Source organism: Oncorhynchus mykiss, chromosome 9 (assembly GCF_013265735.2).
Source record: "Oncorhynchus mykiss isolate Arlee chromosome 9, USDA_OmykA_1.1, whole genome shotgun sequence".
NCBI classification, from domain to species: Eukaryota; Metazoa; Chordata; class Actinopteri; order Salmoniformes; family Salmonidae; genus Oncorhynchus; species Oncorhynchus mykiss.
Window position 1 is genome coordinate 71,307,933 of NC_048573.1, and position 22,982 is coordinate 71,330,914.

The window sequence follows — 22,982 nt, forward strand, 5'->3', positions numbered from 1 at the left end:
GAGAGAGAGAGCGAGAGAGGGTGGAGGAGGAGGCTTGGCTTTAAGCGCTTGGTATTTTGCAGGTTGGGGAGAGAGAGCGAGAGAGGGTGGAGGAGGAGGCTTGGCTTTAAGCGCTTGGTATTTTGCAGGTGGGGAGAGAGAGCGAGAGAGGGTGGAGGAGGAGGCTTGGCTTTAAGCGCTTGGTATTTTGCAGGTTGGGGAGAGAGAGCGAGAGAGGGTGGAGGAGGAGGCTTGGCTTTAAGCGCTTGGTATTTTGCAGGTGGGGAGAGAGAGCGAGAGAGGGTGGAGGAGGAGGCTTGGCTTTAAGCGCTTGGTATTTTGTAGGTTGGGGAGAGAGAGCGAGAGAGGGTGGAGGAGGAGGCTTGGCTTTAAGCGCTTGGTATTTTGCAGGTGGGGAGAGAGAGCGAGAGAGGGTGGAGGAGGCTTGGCTTTAAGCGCTTGGTATTTTGCAGGTGGGGAGAGAGAGCGAGAGAGGGTGGAGGAGGAGGCTTGGCTTTAAGCGCTTGGTATTTTGCAGGTGGGGAGAGAGAGCGAGAGAGGGTGGAGGAGGAGGCTTGGCTTTAAGCGCTTGGTATTTTGCAGGTGGGGAGAGAGAGCGAGAGAGGGTGGAGGAGGCTTGGCTTTAAGCGCTTGGTATTTTGCAGGTGGGGAGAGAGAGCGAGAGAGGGTGGAGGAGGAGGCTTGGCTTTAAGCGCTTGGTATTTTGCAGGTGGGGAGAGAGAGCGAGAGAGGGTGGAGGAGGAGGCTTGGCTTTAAGCGCTTGGTATTTTGCAGGTGGGGAGAGAGAGCGAGAGAGGGTGGAGGAGGAGGCTTGGTTTAAGCGCTTGGTATTTTGTGATGGCGTGTATTATCTGAATTAGACCCACTGAATTATACCTACGGAGGAGCGGCTTCTATGGAGGAACTTAGAATGTCTTTAAACTTCAGAGTTGGCATAACGTTGGACCAGAGAAGCTAGCTAGCTAACAAGCTTGCTTGTGCAGAGCAGTACCAGAATTAAAAACACGTCTTACCTTTTTGTAGTTAATAAATCAAATGTGAAATGTGATAACTATAGTATCCCTAACTAGCATTGAAGGTATTGGAGTGGCCATCACAAAGCCCTGACCTCAATCCCATAGAACATTTGTGGGCAGAACTGAAAAGGCATGTGCGAGCAAAGAGGCCTACAAACCTGACTCAGTTAAACCAGCTCTGTCAGGAGGAATGGGCCAAAATTCACCCAACTTATTGTAGGAAGCTTGTGGAAGGCTACCCGAAACATTTGACCCAAGTTAAACAATTTAAAGGCAATGCTACCAAATACTAATTGAGTGTATGTAAACTTCTGACTCACTGGGAATGTGATAAAATAAATAAAAGCTGAAATAAATCATTCTCTCTCTAATATTATTCTGACATTTCACATTCTTAAAATAAAGTGGTGATCCTAACTGACCTAAAATAGGGAATTTGTATTAGGATTAAATGACAGGAATTTTGAAAAACTGAGTTGGCTAAGGTGTATGCTAAGGTGTTGTAAACTTCCAACTTCAACTGTACTTACTGGCAAAGATGTTCAGCTGTCAGGCAGACTCTGGAAGAAGATTCTGATTGACAGAGGGAGGGCTTTGAATAGGCGCTTTGTTGCATTTGTTTGTGGAACAGAATATTTTTTGCCTGGAACATAAAACAACGTTATTAAACAGTTCTGTTCCGGAACGGTATTGTTCACTTTCGTTCCCGGTTGTGATTATGTTCCTTGAAAAATGCCATTATTTTACAGTTTTCAGTTCTGTTCCCTGAACTGGTACCAACCCCTGGTATGTATGTACAGTGTGTGTGTGTGTGTGTGTGTGTGTGTGTGTGTGTGTGTGTGTGTGTGTGTGTGTGTGTGTGTGTGTGTGTGTGTGTGTGTGTGTGTGTGTTATATGTGTGTATACATGCAGCATGTGTGTGTATGTACGTATGTGTGTCTTTCAGAGGGGTTGTGTTAAAAGCGAACCTTGTGTGCAATCGACCAATAAAGGTATCTTAAGCTATTGTGTTGCCTACTGAATGAAGAATCACTGCAGTCTGTCTCTGTTCAGCGCACAGTTTGGAGGTTACATTAGTACTGTACTGCATGAGGATATTGAGAGGTAGTCAATTTTTAGAAACCATGAATCACCGTCATCGCTTCAAATGAAAATAAAAAAATTATCTTGGAACGCAGTGCTTGGAGGGAGGGAGGGAGGGAGGGAAGAGGGGAGGAGAGGGAGGGAGGGAGGGAGGGAGGGAGGGGAGGAGGGAGGGGAGGAGAGGGGGGTGAAATAGAAGGCATAGAATGAGGATGTCTCTTTTCTTTATGTTGAAAAGCTGTATTAAATACAGGTTTAACATGTCCGCTACCATGATTCTCTTGTTTGTGGTGCAGGGAGTTACAGCCCTTGTTGTCAACGTTTCAGTAATTGTTAACGCTTTTAAAAGACCAAGTGAGATTTACAGAAACATTTGTGTGATTCTTACTTTGTCTTGCAGCTATAGGTGGAGAACTAACTCCTTGTGTTACGGTATAGGAGAACTAACTCTTTGTGTTACGGTATAGGAGAACTAACTCTTTGTGTTACGGTATAGGAGACTAACTCCTTGTGTTACGGTATAGGTGACTAACTCCTTGATTTACGGTATAGAAGAATAACTCCTTGTGTTACGGTAGAGGTGACTAACTCCTTGTGTTACGGTAGAGGTGACTAACTCCTTGTGTTACGGTAGAGGTGACTAACTCATTGTGTTACGGTAGAGGTGACTAACTCCTTGTGTTACGGTAGAGGTGACTAACTCCTTGTGTTATGGTAGAGGTGACTAACTCCTTGTGTTATGGTAGAGGTGACTAACTCCTTGTGTTACGGTATAGGAGACTAACTCCTTGTGTTACGGTATAGGTGACTAACTCCTTGATTTACGGTATAGAAGAATAACTCCTTGTGTTACGGTAGAGGTGACTAACTCCTTGTGTTACGGTAGAGGTGACTAACTCCTTGTGTTACGGTAGAGGTGACTAACTCATTGTGTTACGGTAGAGGTGACTAACTCCTTGTGTTACGGTAGAGGTGACTAACTCCTTGTGTTATGGTAGAGGTGACTAACTCCTTGTGTTATGGTAGAGGTGACTAACTCCTTGTGTTACGGTATAGGTGACTAACTCCTTGTGTTACGGTATAGGAGACTAACTCCTTGTGTTACGGTGCAGGTGACTAACTCCTTGTGCTACTGTAGAGGAGACTAACTCCTTGTGTCACGGTAGAGGTGACTAACTCCTTGTGTTACAGTAGAGGTGACTAACTCCTTGTCTTACAGTATAGGAGACTAACTCCTTGTGTTGTGGTATAGGAGACTATCTCCTTGTGTTACGGTAGAGGTGACTAACTCCTTGTGTTATGGTATAGGAGACTAACTCCTTGTGTTACAGTATAGGTGACTAACTCCTTGTGTTACAGTATAGGTGACTAACTCCTTGTGTTACAGTATAGGAGACTATCTCATTGTGTTGTGGTATAGGTGACTAACTCCTTGTGTTATGGTATAGGAGACTAACGCCTTGTGTTACAGTATAGGAGACTAACTCCCTGTATTATGGTATAGGTGACTAACTCCTTGTGTTACGGTATTGGTGACTAACTCCTTGTGTTACGGTAGAGGAGACTAACTCCTTGTGTTACGGTAGAGGAGACTAACTCCTTGTGTTACGGTATAGGTGACTAACTCCTTGTGTTACAGTATAGGAGACTAACTCCTTGTGTTGTGGTATAGGTGACTAACTCCTTGTGTTATGGTATAGGAGACTAATTCCTTGTGTTACAGTATAGGAGACTAACTCCCTGTATTATGGTATAGGTGACTAACTCCTTGTGTTACAGTATAGGAGACTAACTCCTTGTGTTACGGTAGAGGAGACTAACTCCTTGTGTTACAGTATAGGAGACTAACTCCTTGTGTTATGGTATAGGTGACTAACTCCTTGTGTTACGGTATTGGTGACTAACTTCTTGTGTTACGGTAGAGGAGACTAACTCCTTGTGTTACGGTAGAGGAGACTAACTCCTTGTGTTACGGTATAGGTGACTAACTCCTTGTGTTATGGTATAGGTGACTAACTCCTTGTGTTATGGTATAGGTAACTCACTCCTTGTGTTATGGTATAGGTGACTAACTCCTTGTGTTATGGTATAGGTGACTAACTCCTTGTGTTACGATAGAGGAGACTAACTCCTTGTGTTACGGTATAGGTGACTAACTCCTTGTGTTATGGTATAGGTGACTAACTCCTTGTGTTATGGTATAGGTGACTAACTCCTTGTGTTATGGTATAGGTGACTAACTCCTTGTGTTATGGTATAGGTGACTAACTCCTTGTGTTACGGTAGAGGAGACTAACTCCCTAACCGCCTGGTTTCTCTCTGTTTCTACAGCTACAAGCGTGTGGTGACAAAGCAGCGAGCGGCCATGGCGGTAGTGGTGTGTTGGACTGTGGCCTTCATCGTGGGCTTGACCCCCATGCTGGGCTGGAACAACCTCTGGAGGTAGGTAGCTATGTATTTTAAATTAGTTTTGTGTTGTTTGTTTATTGCAGTTTGACATTGGTTGTGTCCGAAATAGGTTACTTTTGAACAGGGGGTGGGGTTGGGGGGGCATTTCAGGCTCCCAAACGTAGTAGTAATAAGAATTGTCTAATAATTCAGCGCTTCTAATTCTGATATTGATACTGTGTATCTATAATATACACAATTAGAAGTGCATAACGTCCCGTCCCCCCCCTCCATCCCTGCAGGCTGCAGCAGAACGGTTCCCTGAACGAGGATCTCATCATCACCTGTCAGTTTGAGAACGTAATCAGCATGGACTACATGGTCTACTTCAACTTCTTCGGCTGGGTAGTATAACATCTCTCTTTATGTAGTATATCAGCTGGGTAGTATAACATCTCTCTTGATGTAGTATATCAGCTGGGTATTATAACATCTCTCTATAAGTAGTATATCAGCTGGGTATTATAACATCTCTCTTGATGTAGTATATCAGCTGGGTATTATAACATCTCTCTATAAGTAGTATATCAGCTGGGTATTATAACATCTCTCTTTATGTAGTATATCAGCTGGGTATTATAACATCTCTCTTTATGTAGTATATCAGCTTGGTAGTATAACATCTCTCTTTATGTAGTATATCAGCTGGGTATTATAACATCTCTCTTTATGTAGTATATCAGCTGGGTATTATAACATCTCTCTATACGTAGTATATCAGCTGGGTATTATAACATCTCTCTTCTATATGTAGTATATCAGCTGGGTATTATAACATCTCTCTTTATGTAGAATATCAGCTGGGTATTATAACATCTCTCTATATGTAGTATATCAGCTGGGTATTATAACATCTCTCTTCTATATGTAGTATATCAGCTGGGTATTATAACATCTCTCTTTATGTAGTATATCAGCTGGGTAGTATAACATCTCTCTTTATGTAGTATATCAGCTGGGTAGTATAACATCTCTCTATACGTAGTATATCAGCTGGGTAGTATAACATCTCTCTTTATGTAGTATATCAGCTGGGTATTATAACATCTCTCTTTATGTAGTATATCAGCTGGGTATTATAACATCTCTCTATACGTAGTATATCAGCTGGGTAGTATAACATCTCTCTTCATGTAGTATATCAGCTGGGTATTATAACATCTCTCTATATGTAGTATATCAGCTGGGTATTATAACATCTCTCTTCATGTAGTATATCAGCTGGGTATTATAACATCTCTCTATAAGTAGTATATCAGCTGGGTATTATAACATCTCTCTATACGTAGTATATCAGCTGGGTAGTATAACATCTCTCTTCATGTAGTATATCAGCTGGGTAGTATAACATCTCTCTATACGTAGTATATCAGCTGGGTATTATAACATCTCTCTATATGTAGTATATCAGCTGGGTATTATAACATCTCTCTATACGTAGTATATCAGCTGGGTAGTATAACATCTCTCTTCATGTAGTATATCAGCTGGGTAGTATAACATCTCTCTATACGTAGTATATCAGCTGGGTATTATAACATCTCTCTATATGTAGTATATCAGCTGGGTATTATAACATCTCTCTTCATGTAGTATATCAGCTGGGTAGTATAACATCTCTCTATACGTAGTATATCAGCTGGGTATTATAACATCTCTCTATATGTAGTATATCAGATGGGTATTATAACATCTCTCTATATGTAGTATATCAGATGGGTATTATAACATCTCTCTATACGTAGTATATCAGCTGGGTAGTATAACATCTCTCTATATGTAGTATATCAGCTGGGTATTATAACATCTCTCTATACGTAGTATATCAGCTGGGTATTATAACATCTCTCTATATGTAGTATATCAGATGGGTATTATAACATCTCTCTATACGTAGTATATCAGCTGGGTATTATAACATCTCTATACGTAGTATATCAGATGGGTATTATAACATCTCTCTATATGTAGTATATCAGATGGGTATTATAACATCTCTCTATATGTAGTATATCAGATGGGTATTATAACATCTCTCTATACGTAGTATATCAGCTGGGTATTATAACATCTCTCTATATGTAGTATATCAGCTGGGTATTATAACATCTCTCTTCTATATGTAGTATATCAGCTGGGTATTATAACATCTCTCTATACGTAGTATATCAGATGGGTATTATAACATCTCTCTTCTATATGTAGTATATCAGCTGGGTATTATAACATCTCTCTTTATGTAGAATATCAGCTGGGTATTATAACATCTCTCTTTATGTAGTATATCAGCTGGGTATTATAACATCTCTCTATACGTAGTATATCAGCTGGGTAGTATAACATCTCTCTTTATGTAGTATATCAGCTGGGTATTATAACATCTCTCTATACGTAGTATATCAGCTGGGTATTGTAACATCTCTCTATACGTAGTATATCAGCTGGGTATTATAACATCTCTCTTTATGTAGTATATCAGCTGGGTATTGTAACATCTCTCTATACGTAGTATATCAGCTGGGTATTATAACATCTCTCTATACGTAGTATATCAGCTGGGTATTATAACATCTCTCTATACGTAGTATATCAGATGGGTATTATAACATCTCTCTATATGTAGTATATCAGCTGGGTATTATAACATCTCTCTATACGTAGTATATCAGCTGGGTAGTATAACATCTCTCTTCATGTAGTATATCAGCTGGGTAGTATAACATCTCTCTATACGTAGTATATCAGCTGGGTATTATAACATCTCTCTATATGTAGTATATCAGATGGGTATTATAACATCTCTCTATATGCAGTATATCAGATGGGTAGTATAACATCTCTATATATGTAGTATATCAGCTGGGTATTATAACATCTCTCTATAAGTAGTATATCAGCTGGGTATTATAACATCTCTCTATATGTAGTATATCAGCTGGGTATTATAACATCTCTCTTCATGTAGTATATCAGCTGGGTAGTATAACATCTCTCTATACGTAGTATATCAGCTGGGTATTATAACATCTCTCTATATGTAGTATATCAGATGGGTATTATAACATCTCTCTATATGTAGTATATCAGATGGGTATTATAACATCTCTCTATACGTAGTATATCAGCTGGGTAGTATAACATCTCTCTATATGTAGTATATCAGATGGGTAGTATAACATCTCTATATATGTAGTATATCAGCTGGGTATTATAACATCTCTCTATAAGTAGTATATCAGCTGGGTATTATAACATCTCTCTATATGTAGTATATCAGATGGGTATTATAACATCTCTCTATACGTAGTATATCAGCTGGGTATTATAACATCTCTCTATATGTAGTATATCAGCTGGGTATTATAACATCTCTCTATATGTAGTATATCAGCTGGGTATTATAACATCTCTCTATACGTAGTATATCAGCTGGGTAGTATAACATCTCTCTATATGTAGTATATCAGCTGGGTATTATAACATCTCTCTATATGTAGTATATCAGCTGGGTATTATAACATCTCTCTATACGTAGTATATCAGCTGGGTATTATAACATCTCTCTTTATGTAGTATATCAGCTGGGTATTATAACATCTCTCTATACGTAGTATATCAGCTGGGTATTATAACATCTCTCTTCATGTAGTATATCAGCTGGGTATTATAACATCTCTCTATATGTAGTATATCAGCTGGGTAGTATAACATCTCTCTATATGTAGTATATCAGCTGGGTATTATAACATCTCTCTATATGTAGTATATCAGCTGGGTATTATAACATCTCTCTATATGTAGTATATCAGCTGGGTATTATAACATCTCTCTATACGTAGTATATCAGCTGGGTATTATAACATCTCTCTTTATGTAGTATATCAGCTGGGTATTATAACATCTCTCTTTATGTAGTATATCAGCTGGGTATTATAACATCTCTCTATATGTAGTATATCAGCTGGGTATTATAACATCTCTCTATATGTAGTATATCAGCTGGGTATTATAACATCTCTCTTTATGTAGTATATCAGCTGGGTATTATAACATCTCTCTATATGTAGTATATCAGCTGGGTATTATAACATCTCTCTATATGTAGTATATCAGCTGGGTAATATAACATCTCTATATATGTAGTATATCAGCTGGGTAGTATAACATCTCTATATATGTAGTATATCAGCTGGGTATTATAACATCTCTCTTTATGTAGTATATCAGCTGGGTATTATAACATCTCTCTATATGTAGTATATCAGCTGGGTAGTATAACATCTCTCTTTATGTAGTATATCAGCTGGGTAGTATAACATCTCTATATATGTAGTATATCAGCTGGGTAGTATAACATCTCTATATATGTAGTATATCAGCTGGGTATTATAACATCTCTCTTTATGTAGTATATCAGCTGGGTATTATAACATCTCTCTATATGTAGTATATCAGCTGGGTATTATAACATCTCTCTATACGTAGTATATCAGCTGGGTATTATAACATCTCTCTATATGTAGTATATCAGCTGGGTATTATAACATCTCTCTATATGTAGTATATCAGCTGGGTAGTATAACATCTCTCTATACGTAGTATATCAGCTGGGTATTATAACATCTCTCTATATGTAGTATATCAGCTGGGTATTATAACATCTCTCTATATGTAGTATATCAGCTGGGTATTATAACATCTCTCTTGATGTAGTATATCAGCTGGGTATTATAACATCTCTATATATGTAGTATATCAGCTGGGTATTATAACATCTCTCTTCATGTAGTATATCAGCTGGGTATTATAACATCTCTCTATACGTAGTATATCAGCTGGGTATTATAACATCTCTCTATATGTAGTATATCAGCTGGGTATTATAACATCTCTCTATACGTAGTATATCAGCTGGGTATTATAACATCTCTCTATATGTAGTATATCAGCTGGGTATTATAACATCTCTCTTCTATATGTAGTATATCAGCTGGGTATTATAACATCTCTCTTTATGTAGTATATCAGCTGGGTATTATAACATCTCTATATATGTAGTATATCAGCTGGGTAGTATAACATCTCTCTTTATGTAGTATATCAGCTGGGTATTATAACATCTCTCTATACGTAGTATATCAGCTGGGTAGTATAACATCTCTCTATATGTAGTATATCAGCTGGGTATTATAACATCTCTCTATATGTAGTATATCAGCTGGGTAGTATAACATCTCTCTATATGTAGTATATCAGCTGGGTATTATAACATCTCTCTTTATGTAGTATATCAGCTGGGTAGTATAACATCTCTCTATACGTAGTATATCAGCTGGGTATTATAACATCTCTCTTCATGTAGTATATCAGCTGGGTATTATAACATCTCTCTATATGTAGTATATCAGCTGGGTAGTATAACATCTCTCTATATGTAGTATATCAGCTGGGTATTATAACATCTCTCTATATGTAGTATATCAGCTGGGTATTATAACATCTCTCTATATGTAGTATATCAGCTGGGTATTATAACATCTCTCTATACGTAGTATATCAGCTGGGTATTATAACATCTCTCTTTATGTAGTATATCAGCTGGGTATTATAACATCTCTCTTTATGTAGTATATCAGCTGGGTATTATAACATCTCTCTATATGTAGTATATCAGCTGGGTATTATAACATCTCTCTATATGTAGTATATCAGCTGGGTATTATAACATCTCTCTTTATGTAGTATATCAGCTGGGTATTATAACATCTCTCTATATGTAGTATATCAGCTGGGTATTATAACATCTCTCTATATGTAGTATATCAGCTGGGTAATATAACATCTCTATATATGTAGTATATCAGCTGGGTAGTATAACATCTCTATATATGTAGTATATCAGCTGGGTATTATAACATCTCTCTTTATGTAGTATATCAGCTGGGTATTATAACATCTCTCTATATGTAGTATATCAGCTGGGTAGTATAACATCTCTCTTTATGTAGTATATCAGCTGGGTAGTATAACATCTCTATATATGTAGTATATCAGCTGGGTAGTATAACATCTCTATATATGTAGTATATCAGCTGGGTATTATAACATCTCTCTTTATGTAGTATATCAGCTGGGTATTATAACATCTCTCTATATGTAGTATATCAGCTGGGTATTATAACATCTCTCTATACGTAGTATATCAGCTGGGTATTATAACATCTCTCTATATGTAGTATATCAGCTGGGTATTATAACATCTCTCTATATGTAGTATATCAGCTGGGTAGTATAACATCTCTCTATACGTAGTATATCAGCTGGGTATTATAACATCTCTCTATATGTAGTATATCAGCTGGGTATTATAACATCTCTCTATATGTAGTATATCAGCTGGGTATTATAACATCTCTCTTGATGTAGTATATCAGCTGGGTATTATAACATCTCTATATATGTAGTATATCAGCTGGGTATTATAACATCTCTCTTCATGTAGTATATCAGCTGGGTATTATAACATCTCTCTATACGTAGTATATCAGCTGGGTATTATAACATCTCTCTATATGTAGTATATCAGCTGGGTATTATAACATCTCTCTATATGTAGTATATCAGCTGGGTATTATAACATCTCTCTATACGTAGTATATCAGCTGGGTATTATAACATCTCTCTATACGTAGTATATCAGCTGGGTATTATAACATCTCTCTATATGTAGTATATCAGCTGGGTATTATAACATCTCTCTATATGTAGTATATCAGCTGGGTATTATAACATCTCTCTATACGTAGTATATCAGCTGGGTATTATAACATCTCTCTATATGTAGTATATCAGCTGGGTATTATAACATCTCTCTTCATGTAGTATATCAGCTGGGTAGTATAACATCTCTCTTTATGTAGTATATCAGCTGGGTATTATAACATCTCTCTATATGTAGTATATCAGCTGGGTAGTATAACATCTCTATATATGTAGTATATCAGCTGGGTATTATAACATCTCTATATATGTAGTATATCAGCTGGGTATTATAACATCTCTCTATATGTAGTATATCAGCTGGGTATTATAACATCTCTCTTTATGTAGTATATCAGCTGGGTAGTATAACATCTCTCTATACGTAGTATATCAGCTGGGTATTATAACATCTCTATATATGTAGTATATCAGCTGGGTATTATAACATCTCTATATATGTAGTATATCAGCTGGGTATTATAACATCTCTCTATATGTAGTATATCAGCTGGGTATTATAACATCTCTCTTTATGTAGTATATCAGCTGGGTAGTATAACATCTCTCTATACGTAGTATATCAGCTGGGTATTATAACATCTCTCTATATGTAGTATATCAGCTGGGTATTATAACATCTCTCTATATGTAGTATATCAGCTGGGTATTATAACATCTCTCTTTATGTAGAATATCAGCTGGGTATTATAACATCTCTCTTCTATATGTAGTATATCAGCTGGGTATTATAACATCTCTCTTTATGTAGTATATCAGCTGGGTATTATAACATCTCTCTATATGTAGTATATCAGCTGGGTATTATAACATCTCTCTTTATGTAGTATATCAGCTGGGTATTATAACATCTCTCTATATGTAGTATATCAGCTGGGTATTATAACATCTCTCTATATGTAGTATATCAGCTGGGTATTATAACATCTCTCTATATGTAGTATATCAGCTGGGTATTATAACATCTCTCTATATGTAGTATATCAGCTGGGTATTATAACATCTCTCTTCATGTAGTATATCAGCTGGGTATTATAACATCTCTCTTTATGTAGTATATCAGCTGGGTATTATAACATCTCTCTATATGTAGTATATCAGCTGGGTAGTATAACATCTCTCTTTATGTAGTATATCAGCTGGGTATTATAACATCTCTCTATATGTAGTATATCAGCTGGGTATTATAACATCTCTCTATATGTAGTATATCAGCTGGGTATTATAACATCTCTCTTTATGTAGAATATCAGCTGGGTATTATAACATCTCTCTTTATGTAGTATATCAGCTGGGTATTATAACATCTCTCTTTATGTAGTATATCAGCTGGGTATTATAACATCTCTCTATATGTAGTATATCAGCTGGGTAGTATAACATCTCTCTTCATGTAGTATATCAGCTGGGTATTATAACATCTCTCTTTATGTAGTATATCAGCTGGGTATTATAACATCTCTCTATATGTAGTATATCAGCTGGGTAGTATAACATCTCTCTATATGTAGTATATCAGATTGGTAGTATAACATCTCTCTATATGTAGTATATCAGCTGGGTAGTATAATATCTCTCTGTATGTAGTATATCAGCTGGGTATTATAACATCTCTCTTTATGTAGTATATCAGCTGGGTATTATAACATCTCTCTATATGTAGTATATCAGCTTGGTAGTATAACATCTCTCTATATGTAGTATATCAGCTGGGTAGTATAACATCTCTCTGTATGTAGTATATCAGCTGGGTATTATAACATCTCTCTATATGTAGTATATCAGATGGGTATTATAACATCTCTCTATATGTAGTATATCAGCTGGGTATTATAACATCTCTCTATACGTAGTATATCAGATGGGTATTATAACATCTCTATATATGTAGTATATCAGCTGGGTAGTATAACATCTCTCTTTATGTAGTATATCAGCTGGGTATTATAACATCTCTCTATATGTAGTATATCAGCTGGGTAGTATAACATCTCTCTATATGTAGTATATCAGCTGGGTATTATAACATCTCTCTTTATGTAGTATATCAGCTGGGTAGTATAACATCTCTCTATATGTAGTATATCAGCTGGGTATTATAACATCTCTCTTTATGTAGTATATCAGCTGGGTATTATAACATCTCTCTATACGTAGTATATCAGCTGGGTATTATAACATCTCTCTATACGTAGTATATCAGCTGGGTATTATAACATCTCTCTTTATGTAGTATATCTTATGTGCATAAGAATGGAAGTCAGGGCGTCTGATGTTGTTTGTTGAACTTCACAGAAAGCATATCTAATTTGTTGTTAAGTAGTTGTGTAGCTCAACTAGTGCATGGGGTAAAACGTGGTACTGGAGCTAACCAGGACCGGATTATGTTTCCACTACAGGTGCTGCCTCCTTTACTCCTCATGCTGGTCATTTACACAGAGATCTTCTACATGATCCACAAGCAGCTCAACAAGAAGGTGAGGTGACCAGCCCTCCTTCCCCCATCTATGTAGCAGGGCCCCACATCTACACTACCATCTACAGCAGTAGGAACAGACTGGCACCTACACTACCATCTACAGCAGTAGGAACAGACTGGCACCTAAACTACCATCTACAGCAGTAGGAACAGACTGGCACCTAAACTACCATCTACAGCAGTAGGAACAGACTGGCACCTACACTACCATCTACAGCAGTAGGAACAGACTAGCACCTAAACTACCATCTACAGCAGTAGGAACAGACTAGCACCTAAACTACCATCTACAGCAGTAGGAACAGACTGGCACCTACACTACCATCTACAGCAGTAGGAACAGACTAGCACCTACACTACCATCTACAGCAGTAGGAACAGACTGGCACCTAAACTACCATCTACAGCAGTAGGAACAGACTACCACCTAAACTACCATCTACAGCAGTAGGAACAGACTAGCACCTAAACTACCATCTACAGCAGTAGGAACAGACTGGCACCTAAACTACCATCTACAGCAGTAGGAACAGACTGGCACCTACACTACCATCTACAGCAGTAGGAACAGACTGGCACCTAAACTACCATCTACAGCAGTAGGAACAGACTAGCACCTAAACTACCATCTACAGCAGTAGGAACAGACTAGCACCTGAACTACCATCTACAGCAGAAGGAACAGACTGGCACCTACACTACCATCTACAGCAGTAGGAACAGACTAGCACCTAAACTACCATCTACAGCAGTAGGAACAGACTGGCACCTACACTACCATCTACAGCAGTAGGAACAGACTGGCACCTACACTACCATCTACAGCAGTAGGAACAGACTGGCACCTACACTACCATCTACAGCAGTAGGAACAGACTGGCACCTACACTACCATCTACAGCAGTAGGAACAGACTGGCACCTACACTACCATCTACAGCAGTAGGAACAGACTGGCACCTAAACTACCATCTACAGCAGTAGGAACAGACTAGCACCTAAACTACCATCTACAGCAGTAGGAACAGACTAGCACCTGAACTACCATGTACAGCAGTAGGAACAGACTGGCACCTACACTACCATCTACAGCAGTAGAAACAGATTAGCACCTAAACTACCATCTACAGCAGTAGGAACAAACTAGCACCTACACTACCATCTACAGCAGTAGGAACAGACTGGCACCTGCACTACCATCTACAGCAGTAGGAACAGACAGGCACCTAAACTACCATCTACAGCAGTAGGAACAGACTAGCACCTAAACTACCATCTACAGCAGTAGGAACAGACTAGCACCTAAACTACCATGTACAGCAGTAGGAACAGACTGGCACCTACACTACCATCTACAGCAGTAGAAACAGATTAGCACCTAAACTACCATCTACAGCAGTAGGAACAGACTGGCACCTACACCACCATCTACAGCAGTAGGAACAGACTGGCACCTACACTACCATCTACAGCAGTAGGAACAGACTGGCACCTACACTACCATCTACAGCAGTAGGAACAGACTAGCACCTAAACTACCATCTACAGCAGTAGGAACAGACTAGCACCTAACCTACCATCTACAGCAGTAGGAACAGACTAGCACCTAAACTACCATCTACAGCAGTAGGAACAGACTAGCACCTAAACTACCATCTACAGCAGTAGGAACAGACTAGCACCTAAACTACCATCTACAGCAGTAGGAACAGACTAGTACCTAAACTACCATCTACAGCAGTAGGAACAGACTGGCACCTACACTACCATCTACAGCAGTAGGAACAGACTGGCACATACACTACCATCTACAGCAGTAGAAACAGACTGGCACCTACATTACCATTAGGTACATTACTAACTACATTACCATCTATAATAGACTGGCACCTACATTACCATCTATAACAGACTGGCACCTACACTACCATCTACAGCAGTAGGAACAGACTAGCACCTACACTACCATCTACAGCAGTAGGAACAGACTGGCACCTACACTACCATCTACAGCAGTAGGAACAGACTGGCACCTAAACTACCATCTACAGCAGTAGGAACAGACTGGCACCTACACTACCATCTACAGCAGTAGGAACAGACTAGCACCTAAACTACCATCTACAGCAGTAGGAACAGATTGGCACCTAAACTACCATCAACAGCAGTAGAAACAGACTGGCACCTAAACTACCATCTACAGCAGTAGGAACAGACTGGCACCTACACTACCATCTACAGCAGTAGGAACAGACTACCACCTAAACTACCATCTACAGCAGTAGAAACAGACTGGCACCTACACTACCATCTACAGCAGTAGGAACAGACTGGCACCTACACTACCATCTACAGCAGTAGGAACAGACTAGCACCTACACTACCATCTACAGCAGTAGGGACAGACTAGCACCTAAACTACCATCTACAGCAGTAGGAACAGACTAGCACCTAAACTACCATGTACAGCAGTAGGAACAGACTGGCACCTACACTACCATCTACAGCAGTAGGAACAGACTAGCACCTACACTACCATCTACAGCAGTAGGAACATACTGGCACCTACACTACCATCTACAGCAGTCGGAACAGACTGGCACCTAAACTACCATCTACAGCAGTAGGAACAGACTGGCACCTACACTACCATCTACAGCAGTAGGAACAGACTTGCACCTACACTACCATCTACAGCAGTAGGAACAGACTGGCACCTACACTACCATCTACGGCAGTAGGAACAGACTGTCACCTACACTACCATCTACAGCAGTAGGAACAGACTGGCACCTACACTACCATCTACAGCAGTAGGAACAGACTAGCACCTACACTACCATCTACAGCAGTAGGAACAAACTAGCACCTACACTACCATCTACAGCAGTAGAAACAGACTGGCACCTACACTACCATCTACAGCAGTAGGAACAGACTGGCACCTACACTACCATCTACAGCAGTAGGAACAGACTGGCACCTACACTACCATCTACAGCAGTAGGAACAGACTAGCACCTAAACTACCATCTACAGCAGTAGGAACAGACTGGCACCTACACTACCATCTACAGCAGTAGGAACAGACTGTCACCTAAACTACCATCTACAGCAGTAGGAACAGACTGGCACCTACACTACCATCTACAGCAGTAGGAACAGACTGGCACCTACACTACCATCTACAGCAGTAGGAACAGACTGGCACATACACTACCATCTACAGCAGTAGAAACAGACTGGCACCTACATTACCATTAGGTACATTACTACCTACATTACCATCTATAATAGACTGGCACCTACATTACCATCTATAACAGACTGGCACCTACACTACCATCTACAGCAGTAGGAACAGACTGGCACCTACACTACCATCTACAGCAGTAGGAACAGACTAGCACCTACACTACCATCTACAGCAGTAGGAACAGACTGGCACCTACACTACCATCTACAGCAGTAGGAACAGACTAGCACCTACACTACCATCTACAGCAGTAGAAACAGACTGGCACCTACATTACCATCTATAACAGACTGGCACCTACATTACCATCTATATTCAGACTAGCACCTACATTACCATCTATATTCAGACTAGCACCTACATTACCATCTATATTCAGACTAGCACCTACATTACCATCTATATTCAGACTAGCACCTACATTACCATCTATAACAGATTGGCACCTACATTACCATCTATATTCAGACTGGCACCTACATTACCATCTATAACAGACTAGCACCTACATTACCATCTATAACAGACTAGCACCTACATTACCATCTATATTCAGACTAGCACCTACATTACCATCTATAACAGACTAGCACCTACATTACCATCTATAACAGACTGGCACCTACATTACCATCTATAACAGATTGGCACCTACATTACCATCTATAACAGATTGGCACCTACATTACCATCTATAACAGATTGGCACCTACATTACCATCTATAACAGATTGGCACCTACATTACCATCTATAACAGACTGGCACCTACATTACCATCTATAACAGATTGGCACCTACATTACCATCTATATTCAGACTAGCACCTACATTACCATCTATAACAGATTGGCACCTACATTACCATCTATAACAGATTGGCACCTACATTACCATCTATAACAGATTGGCACCTACATTACCATCTATAACAGACTGGCACCTACATTACCATCTATAACAGATTGGCACCTACATTACCATCTATAACAGACTGGCACATACATTACCATCTATATTCAGACTGGCACCTACATTACCATCTATATTCAGACTAGCACCTACATTACCATCTATAACAGACTGGCACCTACATTACCATCTATAACAGACTGGCACCTACACTACCATCTATATTCAGACTAGCACCTACATTACCATCTATAACAGACTAGCACCTACATTACCATCTATAACAGACTAGCACCTACATTACCATCTATAACAGATTGGCACCTACATTACCATCTATAACAGATTGGCACCTACATTACCATCTATATTCAGACTAGCACCTACACTACCATCTATATTCAGACTAGCACCTACATTACCATCTATAACAGATTGGCACCTACATTACCATCTATAACAGACTGGCACCTACATTACCATCTATATTCAGACTAGCACCTACACTACCATCTATATTCAGACTAGCACCTACATTACCATCTATAACAGACTGGCACCTACATTACCATCTATAACAGACTGGCACCTACATTACCATCTATAACAGACTGGCACCTACATTACCATCTATATTCAGACTAGCACCTACATTACCATCTATAACAGACTGGCACCTACATTACCATCTATAACAGACTGGCACCTACATTACCATCTATAACAGACTGGCACCTACACTACCATCTACAGCAGTAGGAACAAACTAGCACCTACACTACCATCTACAGCAGTAGAAACAGACTGGCACCTACATTACCATCTATAACAGACTGGCACCTACATTACCATCTATAACAGACTGGCACCTACATTACCATCTATAACAGACTGGCACCTACATTACCATCTATAACAGACTGGCACCTACATTACCATCTATAACAGACTGGCACCTACATTACCATCTATATTCAGACTAGCACCTACATTACCATCTATAACAGACTGGCACCTACATTACCATCTATAACAGACTAGCACCTACATTACCATCTATAACAGACTGGCACCTACATTACCATCTATAACAGACTGGCAACTACATTACCATCTATAACAGACTGGCACCTACATTACCATCTATATTCAGACTAGCACCTACATTACCATCTATAACAGACTAGCACCTACATTACCATCTATAACAGACTGGCACCTACATTACCATCTATAACAGACTAGCACCTACACTACCATCTATAACAGACTGGCACCTACATTACCATCTATAACAGACTAGCACCTACACTACCATCTATAACAGACTGGCACCTACATTACCATCTATAACAGACTGGCACCTACATTACCATCTACAACAGACTAGCACCTACATTACCATCTATAACAGATTGGCACCTACAATACCATCTATAACAGACTGGCACCTACAATACCATCTATAACAGACTGGCACCTACATTACCATCTATATTCAGACTAGCACCTACATTACCATCTATATTCAGACTAGCACCTACATTACCATCTATAACAGACTTGCACCTACATTACCATCTATAACAGATTGGCACCTACATTACCATCTATAACAGACTGGCACCTACATTACCATCTATATTCAGACTAGCACCTACATTACCATCTATAACAGACTAGCACCTACATTACCATCTATAACAGACTAGCACCTACATTACCATCTATATTCAGACTAGCACCTACATTACCATCTATAACAGACTAGCACCTACATTACCATCTATAACAGACTGGCACCTACATTACCATCTATAACAGATTGGCACCAACATTACCATCTATAACAGATTGGCACCTACATTACCATCTATAACAGATTGGCACCTACATTACCATCTATAACAGATTGGCACCTACATTACCATCTATAACAGACTGGCACCTACATTACCATCTATAACAGATTGGCACCTACATTACCATCTATAACAGACTGGCACCTACATTACCATCTATATTCAGACTAGCACCTACATTACCATCTATATTCAGACTAGCACCTACATTACCATCTATAACAGACTGGCACCTACATTACCATCTATAACAGACTGGCACCTACATTACCATCTATATTCAGACTGGCACCTACATTACCATCTATATTCAGACTAGCACCTACATTACCATCTATATTCAGACTAGCACCTACATTACCATCTATATTCAGAATAGCACCTACATTACCATCTATAACAGATTGGCACCTACATTACCATCTATAACAGACTGGCACCTACACTACCATCTATATTCAGACTAGCACCTACATTACCATCTATAACAGACTGGCACCTACATTACCATCTATAACAGACTGGCACCTACATTACCATCTATAACAGACTGGCACCTACATTACCATCTATATTCAGACTAGCACCTACATTACCATCTATAACAGACTGGCACCTACATTACCATCTATAACAGACTGGCACCTACATTACCATCTATAACAGACTGGCACCTACACTACCATCTACAGCAGTAGAAACAGACTGGCACCTACATTACCATCTATAACAGACTGGCACCTACATTACCATCTATAACAGACTGGCACCTACATTACCATCTATAACAGACTGGCACCTACATTACCATCTATAACAGACTGGCACCTACATTACCATCTATAACAGACTGGCACCTACATTACCATCTATAACAGACTGGCACCTACATTACCATCTATAACAGACTGGCACCTACATTACCATCTATAACAGACTAGCACCTACACTACCATCTATAACAGACTGGCACCTACATTACCATCTATAACAGACTGGCACCTACATTACCATCTATAACAGACTGGCACCTACATTACCATCTACAGCAGGGGGAATTATTTCCCTGAGTATCTGGGTAAAATACCTATCGTAATGATTATTAATTTATAATAACAAGAATACAAAATCAAGATAATATTTATTCTTACAGGCTTGCACCATCAGCCACACCGACCCCAACAAGTACTACGACAAGGAACTCAAACTGGCCAAGTCGCTGGCCCTGGTCCTCTTCCTGTTCGCCATCAGCTGGCTTCCCCTCCACATCATCAACTGCATCACATTGTTCTGTCCGAACTGCGACAAACCCCTGTTCCTGATCTACATCGCCATATTGCTCACACACGGCAACTCAGCCGTCAACCCCATCGTCTACGCCTTCCGCATCAAGAAGTTTCGCGACGCTTTCCTGAAGATCTGGAAGCAGTACTTCTGTTGTAAGGACGTACCCGCCATCTTGAACCAGCCTAGTGAGAAGGACAGGAAGGAGAACGAGAACCAGAATGGGAATGGGAATCCTAATCCGATCGGGGACTCACCGCCAGCTCATTCGCCATCACAAGAAGGGCAGCAGCTTCCACTAGAGCAGATGGTTAACCACCAGCTGCCACAGAAACCGCCGATGGAACACAACAATATCTAACTATCCCCGGAAGAACGGGAGTTTCTACATTGACGTGTTTCAGAAACCTTTGAGTTCCTATGTTTTTTTGGAGATGACTAGAGGTTGTTTGACAGGAGTCAGTGGCATCCTGATAGTAGTCGTTTCCCGAATGTGAGGCAACCAATGGAGGAGGAGCGTGAGAAACATTCCAGCAGTTTACGTTTTGTACCTTGCACCTGCACCTGGATGTGACTGGATGTTTGTGTATACTACTTTGAAAGGAGTGTGACATGGTACCCTACTGAATGGAAGGATTCTGGAGACGTGTTAGGCGACTTTCAGCTTAAAGATCCATCTTACAGACTGTGAAATCTAATTTTAACATTCGTCTGGAGGTGTATTTGAGTTTGAGGCAGAGGGGGGTAAAGAAAAAAAAAAAAAAAACATTGAAAATGAGTTTTAGGGTTTATACGGTAAAAACACTGAGAATTAATATTAGGGTTTATACGGTAAAAAAAAGTGTAATCAAAAACGTGCAATAATGTAAGTCTATTTGATAATGAGACTGAGACATCTTAGTAGTGAACTGAACTGAAGGCACTAAGCTTTAACTGACAGTTGACCTTTTTAGCATTGTGAAATTAGAGAGGAACTGACAGTTGGTGGGATCCTCATTCAAAAAAAGTGCAAAATTGAGCAGTGATGGTGAGGTATAATCAGTGTCAGATTATCAAACGTTATAACACTGAATAAACATGTGGCTTAAAAGAGTTCCAGATGTTGCAAGGTTAATGTTCCTGCTGTTTATTAAACTGTACTGGCTTTACATGAATGTAGTGATGTAAATTTGAATTAAATGTAGCTACGGTGGCAGCTGTGAATGAACGCTCACTTCTTGATTCAGGGTCTCAAGGCACAAGAAGCACAGTGGAGGAACGAGTGGAGGTCTCCTCTCCTCTCTACACCTCTCCTCTCCCCTCTACACCTCTCCTCTCCCCTCTACATCTCTACATCTCTCCTCTCCCCTCTAAATCTCTCCTCTCCCCTCTAAATCTCTCCTCTCCCCTCTACACCTCTCCTCTCCCCTCGACACCTCTCCTCTCCACATCTCTCCTCTCCCCTCTAAATCTCTCTTCTCCCCTCTACACCTCTCCTCTCCCCTCTACACCTCTCCTCTCCCCTCTCCTCACCTCTCTACATCTCTCCTCTCCACTCTACACCTCTCCGCCCCCCTCCTACACCCTTCCTCTTCCCTCTACACCTCTACTCTCCTCTCCCCTCTACTTCTCTCCCCTCCTCTCTTCTCTTCTCTCTACACCTCTCCTCTCCCCTTTACACCTCTCACCTCTCCTCTTCCGTCGACTCCCCTCTCCCCTCTACACCTTTCCTCTCCCCTCGACACCTCTCCTCTCCCCTCTACACCTCTCATCTCCCTTCTACACCTCTCCTCTCCCCTCTACACCTTTCATATCCCTTCTACTCCTCTCCACCTCTCCCCTCTACTCCTCTCCTCTCCCTTCTACCCCTCCTCTCCACCTCTCC

General features: G+C 39.9%; 1 protein-coding gene across 2 annotated transcripts in view; it reads left to right on the forward strand.

The window, feature by feature from the left end:
- adora1b (adenosine A1 receptor b) overlaps window positions 1-22,478 on the forward strand; it is a 34,796-nt gene extending 12,318 nt beyond the window's left edge. For both annotated transcript variants that reach the window (XM_036988909.1, XM_036988910.1), the window contains 4 exons: window positions 4,431-4,541; window positions 4,790-4,892; window positions 13,727-13,804; window positions 20,988-22,478. In XM_036988909.1, coding sequence (XP_036844804.1) covers window positions 4,431-4,541; window positions 4,790-4,892; window positions 13,727-13,804; window positions 20,988-21,479 — 784 coding nt within the window. In that variant the 3' untranslated portion in view covers window positions 21,480-22,478. The remainder of the gene's footprint in view (window positions 1-4,430; window positions 4,542-4,789; window positions 4,893-13,726; window positions 13,805-20,987) is intronic.
- The last annotated feature ends 504 nt before the right edge of the window (window positions 22,479-22,982 follow it).